Source organism: Nannobrachium achirus, assembly GCF_963921795.1.
Source record: "Nannobrachium achirus genome assembly, chromosome: 3".
In the NCBI taxonomy this organism is placed as follows: domain Eukaryota; kingdom Metazoa; phylum Chordata; class Actinopteri; order Myctophiformes; family Myctophidae; genus Nannobrachium; species Nannobrachium achirus.
The window spans coordinates 66,153,326-66,172,223 of NC_137812.1; the positions used below are offsets into that span (position 1 = coordinate 66,153,326).

At 41.0% G+C, this 18,898-nt stretch overlaps 2 protein-coding genes across 2 annotated transcripts in view; both read left to right on the forward strand.

Moving 5' to 3' along the window:
• shoc2 (SHOC2 leucine rich repeat scaffold protein) overlaps window positions 1–18,898 on the forward strand; it is a 618,526-nt gene that overhangs the window by 482,838 nt on the left and 116,790 nt on the right. The gene's annotated exons all lie outside the window — the stretch shown is intronic.
• LOC308282403 (alveolar macrophage chemotactic factor-like) lies at window positions 3,172–6,180 on the forward strand (the record flags this gene model as incomplete). Its single annotated transcript, XM_080722748.1, has 4 exons — window positions 3,172–3,281; window positions 4,113–4,230; window positions 4,527–4,625; window positions 6,117–6,180. Exons 1-4 carry the CDS (start codon window positions 3,212–3,214, stop codon window positions 6,178–6,180), a joined length of 351 nt encoding a protein of 116 aa, XP_080578874.1. The 5' UTR covers window positions 3,172–3,211.

Sequence of the window (18,898 nt, forward strand, 5' to 3'; positions counted from 1 at the left end):
AAACACAGTTGGCCCGTTTTTCCTGTATGAGTTGTCTCTCCTGGTTGGATGAAAATTGTAATCCCGACCTGAACATTTATTTTTCTGTTTGCTAAAGAGCTGGAGGGAGGGAAGACCCCTATAGGCTGATTACTATGGCAATTGCTCTTCTTGCAAGTGTAGTTGCACTAAGTCATCTACTGGGAAATGAATTCCGTCAAGTCATCTACTGGGAAATGAATTCCGTCTTATTAATTCATTCATATATGTTGTGATGCCAAGTGAAGCATGACCATCCTGTCTGATTGAACACTATATTGACCAAGATATCGTCGTTGTCGGGTGGAAACCTTGTATGTCCAAAACCGTTCACTTTGTATTTATCATTTAAAAAATGAACTAAACTAGTGAAAACAGCAGATCTACAAGCACACAATCAGCCGTTTTCACTACTTTTGTGCGACGGCCTTGTATGATGAAGCAATGCTTTACTTTGCGAATAAATGTACAAATTTGAAACTTGGAGATATGAGGTTTCTGCCCGACAGTGACGATATATGGCCTTACAACCCAGATAACTTCAGCTAAATGTAAAAAAAAAAAAACAGGTTCACAACAACAAAAACACAACCTTTAAAATGATTGTCTCTCGTGCACTGCAGTTGTCATAATAAGTGCGAGAGAGGCACACTGCTTAAAATAGCAAATGTAGTGGGACTCCTTCCAATATATGACTGGCGATATTTCTGCCTTTGGACAAAGTAATGCCAGCCAGTAGACTACAGCAGTATACTGGACTACTCCCTAGTGTGAGTACCACAACCACTCCCAGGCCAGGCACTGCCAACCCGCCTTATGAAATGATCTGAGAACAGGTGCACTGAATCCAAATGCACCAACTACCGTAGGTATTGATCTAATCCTGCTGCGAGGCTGTGAGTAATGCATCTCGCCGCACATTTATTCCAATATCTTTCCAATAATGTCACAACTTGCCTTTCTATGAATATGCTGCGTCAGCCAACCTTTTTACAGTAAGGCGTGCATGTGTCAAACCGGAAATGTCATCGGCATGTTGAGACCTAATCTTCCTACTTAGTCGTTACTCATGCTGAAACAACTCAAAGTGGGTCCTGGGGGGGGGGGGGGGGGGGGGGGGGGGGTGAAAATCTTTGAATATATGTATTTTTTTTTTTTTTTTTTAAGATTTGTTTTTGGGCTTTTTATGCCTTTATTGATAGGAAAGTAGACCGACAGGAAATGGGGAGAGAGATGGGGAATGACATTTGGCAAAGGTCGTCCGGATCGGGAATCGAATCGGCGACGCCAGCAGGCATCATAGCCTATTATGTGGTATGCGCCTTGACCACCAGGCCAGCGGGCGCCCCAATATATGTATTTTTTTAAGCAAACATTTGTAACTCAAATTTGCTTCTGGGGGGGTCCCTGGAACTAAATATTTTGAGATGGGGGTCCGTGGCCAAATACATATCATCTTGGGGGTCCTTGACATGAAAAAGTTTGAGCACCACTCTCATGGAAACATTCTTGCACACATTTTCACGATTTTTCAAAAATAGCAGATATACAAGCTCGCAGCGCGGCACTCGGTGCCGCGCTGTGAGCTTGTATATCTGCTATTTTTCAATAGTTAACATTCATGGGGGGCCCGCAGTGAATCCTTGTACCCAGGGCCCAGAATTTGGTGCGATGCCTCTGCTTGCATTCCATGGTACCCCGTGACGATGACCGCCCACCCCGTCATCATGTGGCTGGTGGAAACAATTAACCACCTAAACCCTCTATACCAGGGGTTTTCACCATGTGGGCCAGGTGGGTCCGCAAATGATTTTGGGGGGGGTCCCCAAATGATTACCTTAATGTGCAACATTGTTTTCTCACTCAAACAGTAAACAAACCAGCATAAAGTTTATGAATGGAGTGTATCTCTGCACATTTCTAAAGTGACAATTTTAAGGACTTTTTAATACCTCTAAAATGACTAAATTAAACATTGGCCAATTTGTCGAATATTAGTGGCAGAAATTGTGAAAATAGCAGTCATGCTCACAATTGCGAGGCCTTGTGAGCATGTAGATCGGCTATTTTCACAATAGAATCGTCTCATACAAATGTAATGCCTCAACTCTTACAACTCTTAGTGCTCGTCAGGGTGGGGGGGTCCCCAGTTCAACTATGATTATTTTGGGGGTCACGGCCTGAAAAGGTTAAGAACCACTGCTCTATACTAGTAACTCGGACCTGAGCTGCAACTGTAGTTAATGTGCTTTTTTCCCCACAAAATCTTGTCTCCAAAAATAGCAGATCTACAAGCTCACAACACATGCCATTGGAGCGTATCATGAGCTTATAGATCAGATCTGATTTCTTTGACGAATGTTACCCCCAGAATAGGGATACTGGTGTTCAAGTGGTCAAGTAGTTTGGTAGAATGGTGCATTTCATGATATGACAGGAAAGAGAATGTTTTATGAAAAGCAATATTTTCATGCATAAAAACTCGATTTGATTTGACCACTTTATTTCCCTAAAAGATATTCTGACAGGTCTCTTCCTAATTACTAAGCATACACTGTACGATTACATTATTATAGCCTAAGAATAGTTCCAGCAATATTTCATTCCTATCGGCAAATATCACTTCTAATTCCATTAGAAATGAATGAATTATTAGATGATCAAATCCAAGTTCTCCAAAAAACATTTACAATGATACCTAGTACCTAAGCTTTATTTCATTGACAATAGATCTTTTATTATCAATCCAATATTCTTTCTGTAAAGGCAGAGTTTCATAATCTAACATTGTACTTTCTATGAAAATACTATATTCTTGCCTTGAATTCTGACAGATGTCTGATGTTAGATAATAGGACATGCTTAAGACAGTCCTATACTGTATGACTTTGCATTAATCATTTCAACATTAAGTTGATTCACCTAATGCTTTTCCTCTAAATCCAAGTGGTTTATCAGAAACACTTTCCCTTTCCTTCCCCCGCCCACTCTGGCAGGCCATGCACATTCCTCAGCGTGTGTGTGGAAACAGTTATTGCTGACGCTTTCGCTTGCTGGGAAAAGCCTGGAATTTGGGAAAGCCCACGCTGTTGTTGTATAAAAAGAATGAAGATCTCATCAAACTTCACTTCACATCTCCGGCGGATCCAAAAGGACTTCTCTCTTCAGGAATCTGTTGATTTGCAGCGCAATAATGGCCTTCGCAACACAAGTTTCTGCTCTGCTCTTGGTTGTTCTTGCAGTTTGCATAAAATTCCATGAAGGTAAGCTTTAATTTAATATAGCTTTCTTTATTTTATTGTAGCTAATATTACATGATAATAATGATCTTGTGTTCATTGAAGTCACCATTAGACTGTTAATTACCTCTCAGGCAAAATCTGTCAAAAACATTTGTTATAATTTTATATCAGGAGAAAAGTGAGGAAAAACTTGCTTCTACCTTTTTATAAAGAATAAGAAGACTGCTGAGGATGGAGATAACATTTAATGTCAAATGCAACGCAGTAGGATTGGCTACTTTCAGCTAAACGATTTGGTGTAGAGGGGGGGAAAGGGGAGGTGGTCCATGTAAGGACCTCTGGGGAATGATCAATGAAGTATATAAGGTTTAAGTGGTTAAAGGAGTAGTTCACCCCCAAAATGACTTTTTTTCTATTGATTAGTCATGCCATGGAGAGTAGAGTTCAATAATATTTTTAGTTCTTTGTCACATTCCTAAGACAAAAATGTGATGACAATAAATGTACCCCCATTCGTTTCCGGATGGGGACCCGTTTCGAAACGGGTCCCCATCCGGAATCAATGGGGGTAAATTTACTCGAATCAAATTTTTGTCTTAGGAATGTGACAAAAACCAAAAAATATTATTGAACTCTACTCTCCATGGCATGACTAATCAATAGAAAAAAAGTCATTTTGGGGGTGAACTACTCCTTTAATGCACTTATATGCTACCTCCATATCAGGCTATATGACAGTTATACAAGAACCAATACAGGATGCTTGAAAGAGCAACAAATCAAACATGCCCTTTGTACCATAATGTGGTTATGTTCACTAATAATACTTTCCACACCTGTCCCTCTCTACAGCCCAGTTTATTCCTGGAGCCAGGTGCCTATGCCCCACAACGATCAAGTTCATTCCAGATGTCATCACAGATTTCCAAGTAATTGAGAAGGGACCAAACTGTGACAGAACTGAACTCATGTAAGTCTCTCACACACACACACACACACACACACACGCGCGCGCACGCACGAACATACAGGCACACACATGCACACAGTGACTACACTTCGCAGTGAAATCCTGGGTGTTACTTTACCCATTTGTAACTCAGAGAAAGTACAAAAAGGTTCAGTTTTCTACACTCTCAGAGTGAAATTAACAGTGAGGATTTTCACTGTGGCGCATTGCCTTTCACCTTCCACTGCTGGCGTTACAATTAATCAGTGTCTTTTGAGGGAATTTAAAGCAGCGCTTTTGTGTTTTGTGATTTGCAGTGTTACATTAAAGAAGCCAGAGGGGAGCAAGGAAGGAATAAAGAAGTGTCTGAATACCGATGGGAAGCTCGCCAAGGCTTTTCTTCACTGCTGGAACAAGTAAGAGAAGTTACACTCAACACACACACACACACACACACACAGACACACACAGACACACACACACGCACACACACCATAGACTGCATTCTCCTCACAGTAACATGTTCATTTTACTCTGAGCGTGTACAAATGTATTTGTACACACTCAGAGTTACAAATGGACAAATTAAAGGAGTAGTTCACCCCCAAAATGAAACATTTTCTATTGATTACTCACGCCATGGAGACTTGAGTTCAATAATATTTTTTGGGGTTTTGTCGCATTCCTAAGACAAAAATGTGATAGTTGTAAATTTACCCCCATAGATTCCGGATAGGGACCCGAACGCGTTTGGGTCCGAATCAATGGGGGTACATTTATTGTAATCAAATTTTTGTCTTGCAACAAAAAAAAACTAAAAATATTATTGAACTCAAGACTCCATGGCTTGAGTAATCCAAAGAAAATGTTTAATTTTGGGAGTGAACTACTCCTTTAACACTAACAGGGTTGGAGTAATGTCAGGGTGACTAATCCTGGACTATCTTTGAAGTCCAAACACTTAAAGGTTTTTCTATTTCTTAAAAAGCTTGATGATATAGTAACTAACCGGTATATCCTATTATGAATTGAATATCATGGACAAAATGCTATATCTTTTGCTATAGCTTTTCACTTGATTGAACGATTGAACGATTGCAATTCATCGATCCCGTTTAAAATCTGCACGCCGCTTGTGCACCGTGCACGTTCAAATTGAGTTATTGTGCAACAGTGACCAGGGGTGTCACACCAAATTGTGGGCCCTGGTTACAAGGATTCACTGCGGGCCCCCCGCACAATTATTTTGTGCTTTAACTATTGAAAAATAGAAGATAATACAAGCTCGCTCTGCGAGCTTGTAGATCTGTTATTTGTGAAAAACCATGAACATTTGTGCAAGTCTTTGAATATATCAAATCCTTCTAAGGTTTTTTGGAAAACCTATGTTTCTATCAGAGTGGTGCTCAAACTCTTTCATGTGAAGGACCCCCAAAATGATATTTATTTGTCCACGGACCCCCATCTCAAAATATTTAGTTCCAGGGACCCCCCAGAAGCAAAATTTGAGTTACAAATGTTTGCTTAATAAATACATATATTGAAAGATATGCACACATTTTCAGGTCTTTTCAAAAATAGCAGATCTACCAGCTAGTGCCACGCTGTGAGCTTGTAGATCTGCTATTTTTCAATAGATAAAGTATAAAATAATTAAGTCGGATGGAGGGCCACCTTGGGCCCTAGTAACTCAGTCCCTTGTGACGCCCCTGACAGTGCATGCCAGATGTTTCATATTAGTCAGTCCTTCCAGCCTAATCTCAAATCCCACTCTCTCTCTCTCTCTCTCTCTCTCTCTCTCTCTCTCTCTCTCTCTCTCTCTCTCTCTCTCTCTCTCTCTCTCTCTCTCTCTCTCTCTCTCTCTCTCTCTCTCTCTCTCTCTCTCACCCCTTTCTCCGATCCAAAAGCATAAAGAGGGACGAGAGTAAGAAGATGACTTGTGTGAACAGAAGAAATAAGAAGCCACAATAAAGACGAGACAAACAACAGAGTCCAGGAGTGAGAACGTAAACTGCACTGGAGTCCCAGACATCATATCATCAGAGGCCTGGACTGGGAAAGTAAACTGCACCCGATCAGTCCCATCAGATATCATGGTGATAGTGCGCAGGAGAGCAGAGCACGGTCGCTGCATTCCTCCAGAGGCGTCAATTGGGTATGGCAAGCTATGGCAGCTGCCATACCTTGGCTACAGGGGGAAATAATAAAATGAACTTTTCATCGTGCCTGTTGCTAAGGTATGGCAACATGACTGGTGTCTTGCACGCGCGCGAGGTCATGTTGCCATACCTTAGCTTTTGCTGAACTGACGCCACTGCATTCCTCCACCGTCCGCAGACGAAATGACAGCAGGGAGGGTTCCGGGTTATGAGGGGACACGCACTGACAGTCAGTTTAATAGTGATTACCAGTGATTACAGTATTATGACCAGTGAATGTATTACACCGTACATGGCAATTTTATTTAATCTAATGTAATTTAACCACTTACACCCTATTATCGTCGTTGGCAGGGGGAAACCTCGTATCTCCAAGTTTCAAATGTGTACGTTCTTTCGCAAAGTAAAGCCCTGCTTCATCATACAAGGCGGTCGCACAAAAGTAGTGAAAACAGACGGCAGCGCGAGGCATTGTGTGCTTGTAGATCGGCTGTTTTCACTAGTTTAAATCATTTTTAAAAATGCAAAACGAACGGTCTTGGACATACAAGGTTTCCACCCGACAACGACGTTATGCTCCGTTGACCGGAGTCCCCCAGGGGTTTATGCTAGGCACCCGTCCTTTTTTACATCTACATACATAAAATATAATTCCCCCCAAATCTATGCTGTGGAACTGCTATTTGCGGTCCACCGAATGTTTGCCCCCCCCCCCCCCCCAGAATATAAGGATGCTAGGGTTCAAGTGTTTCGGTTGTTTTATTTATTATATTTATATATATACTGTATATTATTATATATTGTATTGGATTTGTTCTGTGTGTGTGGTTGAACAACAATAAACTTGATTTTTGATAGAACCCTGAACTTTCCGGTTGTTACTGTTAACAGCGGCGTAGAATAAACTTTGGGAAAAAAAATAAGACCATGGTTTGGGGTGGTTTCTGTCTGAACCATCTGTTTTCAACTCCTACTTTCAGTGGGAGGATTTACAAGTGCTGCTAATGCAATCCATTGCCCCGCTACCCAGCATTTCCGGTGTTGAACAATGGCCGGGCTATTCCCATACTGTATCAACAAATACAGTAGTTTTGTTTGCATCTAAGACACACACACACACACACACGCACACGCACGCACACACGCACGCACGCACACACGCACACACACGCACACACGCACAGCTAGGGCACTGTGGTGACTTTGTTATGGGGGTATGATGCGTTCTCTAACAAGACAAGATGTTGTGATTTTTTCACATGATAATAATTGGCCGTTGCTGCGCATGAGAAAAATGTACCGCAGCTGTTTTCCAACAGCTGCAAGCAGGATGATAGAAGGCGGCTGGTAGCCTGAAACATTTCGAGATTCAATTGACTGGGGTGGAAGGAAGGCCATAACTCACTGCTACCGATTGTATGTATCACGGTACTGGTTCATTTAAGGACCCGTGGGCTCAGGGGCGTCACAAGGGGGGGTAAAGTGGGACTGAGTCACTAGGGCCCAAGGTGGAGGGGCCTTAATTATTTTATACTTTAGCCAAGTCGTGAAAATGTGTGCAAATCTTTGAATAAACGGTATGTACTTTTTAAGCGAACATTTGTAACTAAAATTTTGCTTCTGGGGGGTCCCTGGTACGAAATATTTTGAGATGGGGATCCATGGCCAAATACATATCATTTCGGGGGTCCTTCACATGAAAATATTTGAGCACCACTGACATAGAAACATAGGTTTTTCCAAAAACCTTAGCAGGATTTGAAATATTCAGACTCGGCACGAATTTTTGCGATTTTTCAAAAATAGCAGATCTATAAGCTCGCAGCGCGGCACTTGGTGCCGCGCTGTGAGCTTGTATATCTGCTATTTTTCAATAGTTGAAGCACCCGGGAACATTAGGCTCATTTGTTCATATATGGGAATGTCCGGGAATTTCTGAGTTTTGGGGAAAGGTTATAAGGACTATATCGGACCTAACCGAGGTACAGTTTCCAGTAGACCCATTTGTGCACCTTTTGAACAATGACTCTAAATTACATCTTATGGAAAAGACCCGGAAAGTTTGGCTTTGCGGGATTGACGGCAGCCAAAAAAGATTAACGTTCAAAGATGGAATCCACCTCATGACATTTCAGAATTGGCCGAGGAGCTTTCTGGATATTTCTTATCTGGAGCTTTCTTCTGCGAGGATTAATCAAGCACAACAAGGAACATTAACATTGTGGACGGACCCGATATCTGAACTGTAAAACCTGCTGAATAGATAATACAGTGGATCGAATGCGTGAGTTATATTTGAACGATGGAGGGGTGGGTTGGGAGGGGGGATTGAAGTTGATTGATTACTATGTGATGTATGTGGTTGTTATTATTGTTTTTTATATAATGTGGAAAACAATAAAAAAATGTAATGATAAAAAAGAAAAGTTAAAGCACAAAATGAGTGAGTGAATCCTTGTACCCAGGGCCCAGATTTTGACATGACACCCCTGAGTGGGCTTATGTAAACAGTGGGACTAATACTCTGTGGAACTCTTCCAGTCAATTTGCACCATCTGCTGGAGGTAAAAAGACATAAGATTTGATCATAAAAAAGCAGACAAACAGCAAACAAACAACACATCGGTTGACTCGGGCGATTTAAAACATTGTTCAAGGAGCAACGTTTAAAAGCAAGGAGCAAAGAGGGGGCGAATAGGTTGATTGAACAGATCATGTAGATGAATGACCCCCGACTGTTTGTTAGCAATCCCACATGGAAACCAGCACATTTTCTTTCCTTTTCCATCCATCGATAAAAACAAATGCGTTGGCCAAACAGTAATGCTGAGCAGGTTATTGATTGGCGCGGAGGCCCGGCTTTGTCTCGCAGCCACGCCGAGTTTCCCCGGGAGTTTGATCGGCTTAGCCAACATGTCTTGATTTTTGACCATTGCTTTGTTGGAGAGATAGACTTTGCTAAAGAATATCAGAGCGGAGCCCAGCGGACCTCTGGGGAAATCAGAGCTGACTCGGTCTGGGCTGAGAGCATAAGAGTGTGGGAGAAAATAGATCCTCGATAAACTCACTCCCAGGGTCCTGAGGCGGTGCTCACTGCGTCTGGTCCAGAATGTGTGCACGCTAGGGTGAACGCACCGACTCGTGCAAGCAAGCACACAGGCGGAACGCGCGTGAACTTTCATGTGAGTATACACTCTTAAAAATGTTGGGTCAAATGTTCAACCCTTTTGCTGGGTTGACACTGTTGGGTCAAAGGTTGGGTCAGTTTGACCAAACATTGGATTAAAAATACTTAAAATTAGTAAACCATCTGTTGGGCTATGGATGGCCCGTCCACATCATCAGATAAAATGCATTGAGTTCATAACCCAAGTGTTGGTATAGGCTTTTGAATTCGAGTTTACCCAACACATGGTTCACTGCATTGCACCAACTTGGGTTAAAATAGACCCGCCCTCTCTGTCTATCAACACATTGGTTTGTGAATTGCACCACTATTGGGTTAAACTAAGTGGGTGGGCAGTTACCCAGCATGCAACTGTGCTCCCATACAGATATATTTTACAAACTTTTCCATTATTTTATGGTTTTAGATAGAGAAAACAACATTGTATTGTAGATGATCGCAGTGGATGTAGCCCAGTCATAATCCCTAATTAAAAAATATATAAAAAAACATAGTTGCTTACAGAAACAGAAACCATGACTAAGATGGTCCAGACTGACACATACAAACAGGTTTGCTGTTCTTTTAATGTGAAGCACCATATAATCTGTTGTGTTCAAAGTTGTGATATATTGCCACGACTAAATGCATAATTTACTCCGCATGCATTCTTCCTTGAGTAGATTACACACTAAAAACTCATGGGTCATTTCTTGACCCAAATCATGGGTCATTTGTGTTAGGTCAAATTTCGGGGTCATTTCTCAGAGCCACAACCCTTCCTTGAGTTATTGGGATATTATTTTGACCCAATTCCAGGGTTGTTCGAGTTAGATAATATTTATCTGGGGGTGACCCGTTTTTGGGGTTAGTGGTAACCCCTATACTTGGGTCAGTTGTCTAGCTTTGGGCCAATCAGGGGACAGGCACCATAAACCTGTTTGCAAAGCATGCTGGGAAAAGCATTTTTCTAGGTTTCCAGAGACATTTTCTAAGCTGTTGGGAGCTAAAAATGCTAAATATGTCATATCCATGTGTCTGTCTCGGCAAGCTGTCTGTCATATGTCTGAATTTGATTTGTCAATATTTGAGCCTAAACCCTAACCGTAAGTGCTTGGCTGCTAGCTTAGGGTTGAGCTCCCTCCCCAACAGCTTGTCTGAAAGAGAAGAACTCATAGTATAGTAATTCTGAGATTATTTTTGTGTATCTTCTCTAAATTATTCTGATTATAGTATTATCAACATTGTTGCATAATATATATTATGCACTTTTATGTTGATATTACCAATCTTTGAACAAATCATCTGAGAAGAAACCCTGAAACATTTCTGATGTTATGTTAATGACAGATAATATTGACATTGTCATTCTAAAGACCATGCATAAGTAGGTTGTATTCATTTAGCCCACTCAACCCCAAAACTTGGGTCATATTGACTACAATCTTGGGTCATTTTAAACAAATAATTTGGTTATTTATTTGACCCAATTTATGGGTCAATATTCATAACCAAATTTCTTGAGTTAAAATAACCAAACTGGGCATTGGTCCCTATTTGACCCGTGAGTTGGATCAAAAATGACCCAAGTTGAGTTGTTTTTGACCCAGCAGTTTTTAGAGTGTAAGCATGAAAAATGTCATTGAAGAAAATGTTGTAAAAAAAAAAAAATGAATAGATTTAATGTGAATGGGCGTAGAATCCCAACAACAAGGTCACTTTTAAGCCATTTTTGGGTGTTAGATTCCAACCCATCAGCAGTATCACATTAACCCAACAACAAAGTCACTTTTAACCCATTACTTGGTTGTACAATCCCAACCCAACATGCTGGGTCACAGCCTTAACCCAACCCTGTTGGTCTGCAATAACCCATGTTGGGCTGGTCCAAAACAGTGTTACGTGTTGGGTTACATAAATAACCAACTTGGGTTGTTTTTGACCCAACAATTTTAAGAGTGTACCAGTAAGACTCCCTAATCGGGAGATAAGCGACCGTCAGGTCGCATAGTACGCATACACAAACTTTAGAAGGCAATGGTAGCCAATCAGGAAGGAATATGGGAAATGGGACAGATCCATGTTGATGACATGACTTTAGAGATACTGTGTACCGCTTGGCGTGATTTTAGGGCAAAATCTGTAGGAGCAGTGTCCATAAATGTGTTTCATGCCTCATGGTGGCGCTATAGAAGAGGGCCATGTGAGAAATGAGGGGTGGAGGTTGTAGTTTGGCAGCTAAGGAGTGTGTGTGCTAAGTTTGGCATGGATAGGGGCAACGGTGGCGGAGTAATGAGTAGGGCAAAAGTGTGGCATGACGTGTGACGGACAGACTGACTGACAGCCAGTGGAGGTTTTGATAGTAACTGCGACCTGATGGTCGCAAAAAAACACGCAGTGGTGGAAAAAGTACTGACATTTTATACTTAAGTAAAAGTATCCATACTGCAATGTAGAAATAATCTGTTACAAGTAAAAGTCTGGAATTCAAAATATACTTGAGTAAAAGTATGAAAGTGTTGGCACCAAATGTATTTAAATTACCAAAAGTAAAAGTATGAAATGTTTGAAAATAGCAGATCTACAAGCTCACAACACGTCGCGATGCAATGCATTGTGGGCTTGTAGATCGGCTTTTTTCAAATAGCCTAGGTATAAAGTCAGGGCTAAAGTTATTAATGTGCGTATTGCAATATTATAATTAACATCTGCAAAGTAACTATATAGTTTAAAAAGAAATTGCAGTGGAGTAAAGTATTTGGATCCGAGATGTAATGGAGTAGAAGTAAAAGTATTTGAAATTGGAAATACTCAAGTATACACATTTCCTCAAAATGTACTTAGGCCTAAGTACATGTACTTGGTTACTTTACACCACTGCGAACACATGTGCAAGACAATTAAAATGCAGCACACATGTATACAGAGAAGAAATAGATGTCTCAGTCGAGGGTATGAGAAGCAATTAAAGCCTTCTCTCCACAGACTGACACATTCAAAGGGGTTGTGCGCGCCAGAAAAAGTTGCATTTCTGGGAAACATCACTGAGCCAAAGTGCTCCTAAATACACAGAACAGTATCCCTGTCATGTTATATACAAACAGTTCTGGAGAGGTTCTGCAGTGGACAACTGATCTGAGTAAATAGTTTATGTCCCACTGTTGAACCCGTCTGCTTCAATCACTTTCATTCACATGTGCTCTCTCAGTCACTATTATATAGAGAGTGTGAAAAGAATATCATGTAAAATTTGCAGTGTTGGGGAAGTTAAAGTTACATGTAACTGAGTTACGTAACTAAGTTACATTTTGCTGTATCTTGCTGGTAACTGAGTTACATTCATATTTCTGTAACTCGTCAAGTAACTGAGATACTTTTTGGGTCATTTTTGGCTCAAGTTACAAGTTACAAGAATTTACAAGCGAAGTTATAATTTTACATTTAAGTTTTGTTAAGATTGACGATCAAATGTCCTCAACAGATCATAATTTTCTTTTTTTTTTTTTACTTTATTTTAGGAACAGAGATGTTTACCATTTACCATTTATGATAAAAACAAACGGTTTTGGACATACAATATTTCCACCCGACAACGACGATATATTACATTATATTACTTTTGCCCCCCACCAGCAAAAAATAAAATAAAAAGTATACTATATAAAAAGGCTACGATGTACAACACAATCTGTTTAGCCTGCTCCTTTTAGACCTGAATCATTTCTTTTCATAATCATAACAAGAGTCAACAATCCGCCAAAATGGCTGTAAAATATAGCAGCAATCTTTCTTGACCTACATGTAAATAGGCTATTTTTTTTAAGTAATATGGTACTGTTTTGGCAGAGTAATCCCTACTCGTTAGTGGGTAAAGTAATAATATTACAGTAATATATTACTAGTAGTTACTGTCCAACACTGATTACAAGTATGTCTCATGCATTGTAGAGACATGAGTTGCATACAGTAGCAAGTGTTAACGATATTCTTCATAATGGCACCAGTCTTTTTTGATCAGAGATTCAGAGAACATGATGTTTTATGAAGAGCCATTGTAATCCTGATGCTATAGGCGCTCCCTATAGGAGTAGGGATGGGACGATATGAAAATGTCATTTCACGATTATTGTGACAAAAGAAATCACGATTTACAATATTATCGCGATCAAATCCATTATCCTGGGGTGGAACATTTGCCAAAAAATAGCAGATCTACAAGCTCTACAAGTACCTTTTACCAATAAGCCCTATTCACGGCCCGCCCACTCAGCATCCCCCCGGTGCTGAAGTCACGTTTTGAAGGGGTAAAACCCTGCTAAGCCTATAGAGTTAACACAGAAATCGCAAATTTAATGCAATTTCCGAATAGTACAGTATAAAATACGGCTAGCATGATCAAGAACACAAGATAGTAAAAAGGCACAAAGCGTTATAATTTACTTTACCGTTCAAAATAATGATTTGTTGGCTTTAAGTCCAGCAATTTCTGTTATAGTTTCCCCTTCTAAATTGACGTCAGCACCAGGAAGTTGCTGGGAAATTTGCTGAGTGGGCGGGCCGTGAATAGGGCTTATTATAGAGGGTAGTGGATATGCAGCTCCGCAAATAAAAGGTGAATTGATCCCAGTGCATGACGGAGGACAATATCACGATAAATTAAATCTCCATGATACGATTATCGTGAGTGTTTTTTATCACGATAAACGATAATATCTCTTATCGTCCCATCCCTATATAGGAGTCCCTGTGTACTGTGATGCCTTACCAACAAATACAAAACAAATCTCCATCCCCACATTACTAAAAAAACATCTGATTGTAGTGGGGGCCTTTCATCCATGTTCTAACCATCGCGGCTGATAATTTGTCAGGCACTTTGTAAAGGCTGAGACAAGCACGTTTAATTTTTAAACATCCTGCAGCAAAAGGCACCAGTCCTGAGCGGAATCCTGCATTTTATTTCCATATTATGTGTTGTTCCCCCGTTGCTTTGAAGTTTATATATAGCATTGCAGGGGGGGGGAAAAGCAACTGGTATCGTCTTTTTCCCCCTACGCTCCCTTGTATTGCTGGAACAGATCAAATCAAAGTTGTGTGTGAGAGCTGCCAGCGCGGACCAGCAGACCCACGCTGTGTGTCAGATGTCGAGAGAAAACAAAAAGAATGGTACCTCCTTATATTTAATTTATGCATGGAACACACCCAGTCGCTTGTTGATGGAACTGTCAAGACAAGGGAAAAAAAAGTGTAAATTGGCCAAACATGTTTTGTGTCATGAAATATTCATGGAGCAGGAGCACGGTTCCACCAAGGCTTTCAAATACCCGTATTTTTTTTGTTTAATTCTCGATGACACTTTGAACCCCTGCTTTCCAATGGTGCCGAGAGACGACAAACGCTTTAAACACGTTGCTTCAGTGGACATGGAGTTACGCTTATTCTCTCTCTGTCACACGACGGTGTCGCTCTCTGAAAGCAGCCGACAGTGTCAGGCGATGAAATAAATCAGGCTTCAAACGGGAAAAGTCCGGTGCAACATGGGAGGGCAAACATGACGGAAAGCTGAGCCAAACTGAAAAAGAGAAGCAGTGTGCATGTCTGTGTCCGTTTGATTTCCGACTTGCTTTTGTCTTGGACATTTTGATTGTGTGTGTTTTCGCAACCATGTTCGGGTTTTGTGTGGGTGGGTTTGCCAGTGTTTTTTCATGACACGGCGCCAAAGGGGCAGGCACCTTGAACAAGGGCTGTCTGTAATATCGTCATTGTCGGGTGGAAACCTTGTATGTTCAAAACCGTTCGTTCTGCATTTATCATTTTAAAAATGATTTAAACTAGTGAAAACAGCCGATCTACAAGCACACAACGCCTCGCGGTGTGCTTGTAGATCTGCTGTTTTCACTACTTTTGTGCGACAGCCTTGTATGATGAGCAGGGCTTTTTACTTTGCGAAAGAAAGAAAGAACATATAAATTTGAAACTTGGAGATACGAGGTTTCTGTCCGACAGCGACGATATATTTCTGAAAGTGAACTGAACTAATTGTTTTTGGAGCCGAGGAAGAACAATTATTTAACAGTCAATGCTCGGCTTCGATCGGTAATGTTAAAAACCACAAACCAAGCCAGAGGTAGTCATGTGGACCTGAATTTCAACAGCCTCATTTGCACAATTAACAAAGTCAGCCTATACTACAGTACCCCCTTAAGAATCTAGGTATATCGAGAAATAAACAATGTCTCAGCAGGATTTCGGCACTGTCGAGCAGAAACCTCATATCTCCAAGTTTCAAAGTAAAGCCCTGCTTCATCATACTAGAGTGTCGCACAAAAGTAGAGAAAATAACATAATCTACAAGCATACAACGCCTCGCTTTGCAAGGCGTTGTGTGCTTGTAGATCGTCTATTTTCACTATTTTAAATCATTTTTAAAGGAGGGTTTTGGACACCCGACAACGGATTAAACAATGTCTCAGCATGATTTGGAGAAAAAAAAAATGTTCATGTATTCATCTTCAGTAGACTTTACAAATCTCCCTAAGAATGGATCAGGCGACTGCAGCTGATTCAGTGCGCTGCTGCTTGAGTCCACCTAATACCAATAAGGTTAATGCATATCACTCCAGTTCTCAGATCTTTACACTGGTGTCCTTTCTGTCAAATCATTGATTTTACAATAAAAAATAATAGATTTTACAATACAGTGTCTTGTCTAGATTAGTTTCTCAAACACTGGTTCTGGATCCATTTTGTTTCCTACATTTCATTTTTAATTATTATTTCAAAACATTTTCAAAAAACATTGTTCAAAAAGCTAAGATCTTCACGAATTAACTAGTTCACAGCCAAATCGCCTTCCATCGCCATTTTGAGGAAGCCCAGCCAGCCAGATCGCCAAACGTCGCCTTGGTTTTTTTCTGATTTTTTTGCTATTTTTTTGACATTTTTTGAGCTATAAATGACCATTCTAGGTTCATATAAGCTTTTGCTACAAAAATGCGATGGAAATGACATCATCGATGACGTAACCCGGAAGTCGTTCGGCCATAACAAAGCATGGGCCTTTCCATAGCATTGAAAGCTGACGTTTTTCTTTTCAAACTTTACCATATGTAGACGGATTTTCATTCGGAAAAAAATGGCAGGCTGACAGAGTGGTCACTCAGGATCAAAAACGAGTGTATATGGAGTGTGCAGGACGTGCACTCGCTCCAGGATGGCTCCCGTTCGGCGGACCGGGAGCCATAATGGCTGCTCCATAGGAAGCCATTATGGGGTCAATGCTGTACAGGCTGCACAGCAGACTGCAAGACCTTATCGTTGGGCACACTCTAGTGGATAGTACGTGTACTACATTCTGTTATTACATTATCCCTGCTGGGATCGGCTACTGATAACTTGGAAATTAATAATATTCCTGGCAGTATAGGCGCACAAGCATATTGTAAATGGCTGGGAGAGAGTATTAAGTAGTTTCATTAACAAATATTGAAAAATCGAAAATTCCATAAATTAGAACACAAATGTTTAAGAAGTAGTGAAAACAGCAGATCTACAAGCTCACAAAGCGGCGCTTTTGGGTCCTGGGGAAACGTCTGATTCATCTTTTGGGACACAAATCTAAAAAGTTTGGGAACCACTGGTATAATAGAGCACTGAATGTTTAGGGCCAAAATACATTTGGTTTGGGAACCACTGGTATAGACGAGCACTGAATGTTTAGGGCCAAAATACATTTGTGATCTCGGCCAGGCAGACCGCTCTCAGGTCATCTGGGAAATCCCTAGAACTGAAAGTATAAACACAGAGAGGCAGCGTTTAGGTTTCATGCACCCAGGGGCGTCACAAGGGGTAGGAAAGTGGGACTGAGTTACCAAGGCCCAAGGTGGAGGGGCCCTAGTAACTTTAACTATTGAAAAATAGCAGATATACAAGCTCACAGCGCGGCACCGAGTGCCGCGCTGCGAGCTTGTAGATCTGCTATTTTTGAAAAGTCGTGAAAATGTGCGCAAATTCTTTGAATAATGTATTTTTTAAGTGAACATTTGTAACTCAAATTTTGCTTCTGGGGGGGTCCCTGGAACTAAATATTTTGAGATGGGGGGTCCTTCACATGAAAAAGTTTGAGCATCACTGACATGGAAACAGGTTTCTTGGCACACATTCTCACGATTTTTCAAAAATAGCAGATCTACAAGCTCGCAGCGCGGCACCCGCGCTGTGAGCTTGTATATCTGCTATTTTTCAATAGTTAACATTCATGGGGGGCCCGCAGTGAATCCTTGTAACCAGGGCCCAGAATCTGGTGTGACGCCCCTGCATGCACCACATCTGGAACCACTGCAGCTCTGCTACGACTCTCATTTCATTTAAATCACAGTTGAAAACCTTTCTGAGGTTTTTGATTCTTGTGCTGCTCTGTAAGTTTATTGCTGTGGTTGTTGTTGGTTTCCACTCATAGTTTCTATTATATCTTCGATCTCTTTATTAAAGCTTTATTCATAGTCTATGTTCTTTCATCATGTGTTTCTTTTGTCTTAAAGCTATACTATGTAACTTTTTTAATAAAAATAAATCTTAAAATTGTCCTAATTATTAAATCGCTAAAGTTTTAGAACACCCACTCTGTTAATTTCAGCTCCCAAAGCCTTTTCTTTATATGTGTTCTACTGAGCCCTGGTGGCCGTGACCGGGGCTGTTTTTCCCAGCAAAATTACCATATGCATCATTCTGTACACGTGTCTCCCTACCGGCCAATCACAGCCCAGATCATACACTGCCGAGCTCTTCAGGAAGTACACTGCAGTGTTTAGCATGTAAGTCCTCAACCGCTGCTCGTAGAGGGACACGAAAGACCTCTATATATGGATGCGTGGTCGCGGTGGTCTGAAGGCCCGGTCCGCGGCGAAAAACGGCCGAAAAAAGCAGGTTTGCTATACCGCTACTGACCACTAGTTGAGCAACTTACACAGCGTTGTAAAAATGTGCTATACAAATACACTTGCCAGGCCTTCTATCCCTGTATCTCTGTCCCCACAAAAGTAGACCAATCTCAGGGCAGATTGTGCTACATGTCATACATACAGCAAAAACATATTATCTCAGCCGATATGCTGCTGTGCCAGTTTTCTCACCAACATTATAAGCTCACGTTAGCATGACATGGGTCATGATGGGTGACTAATCATTGTTCAAGATACAGTATGTGTTTGCATATCGTCACTGTCGGGCAGAAACCTCGTATCTCCAACTTCAAGTTTCAAATTTGTTTTGTTTTTTCGTAAAGCAAAGCCCTGCTTCATCACACAAGGCTGATGCGAGGCGTTGTGTGCTTGTAGATCGGCTATTTTCACTAGTTTAGACCAAT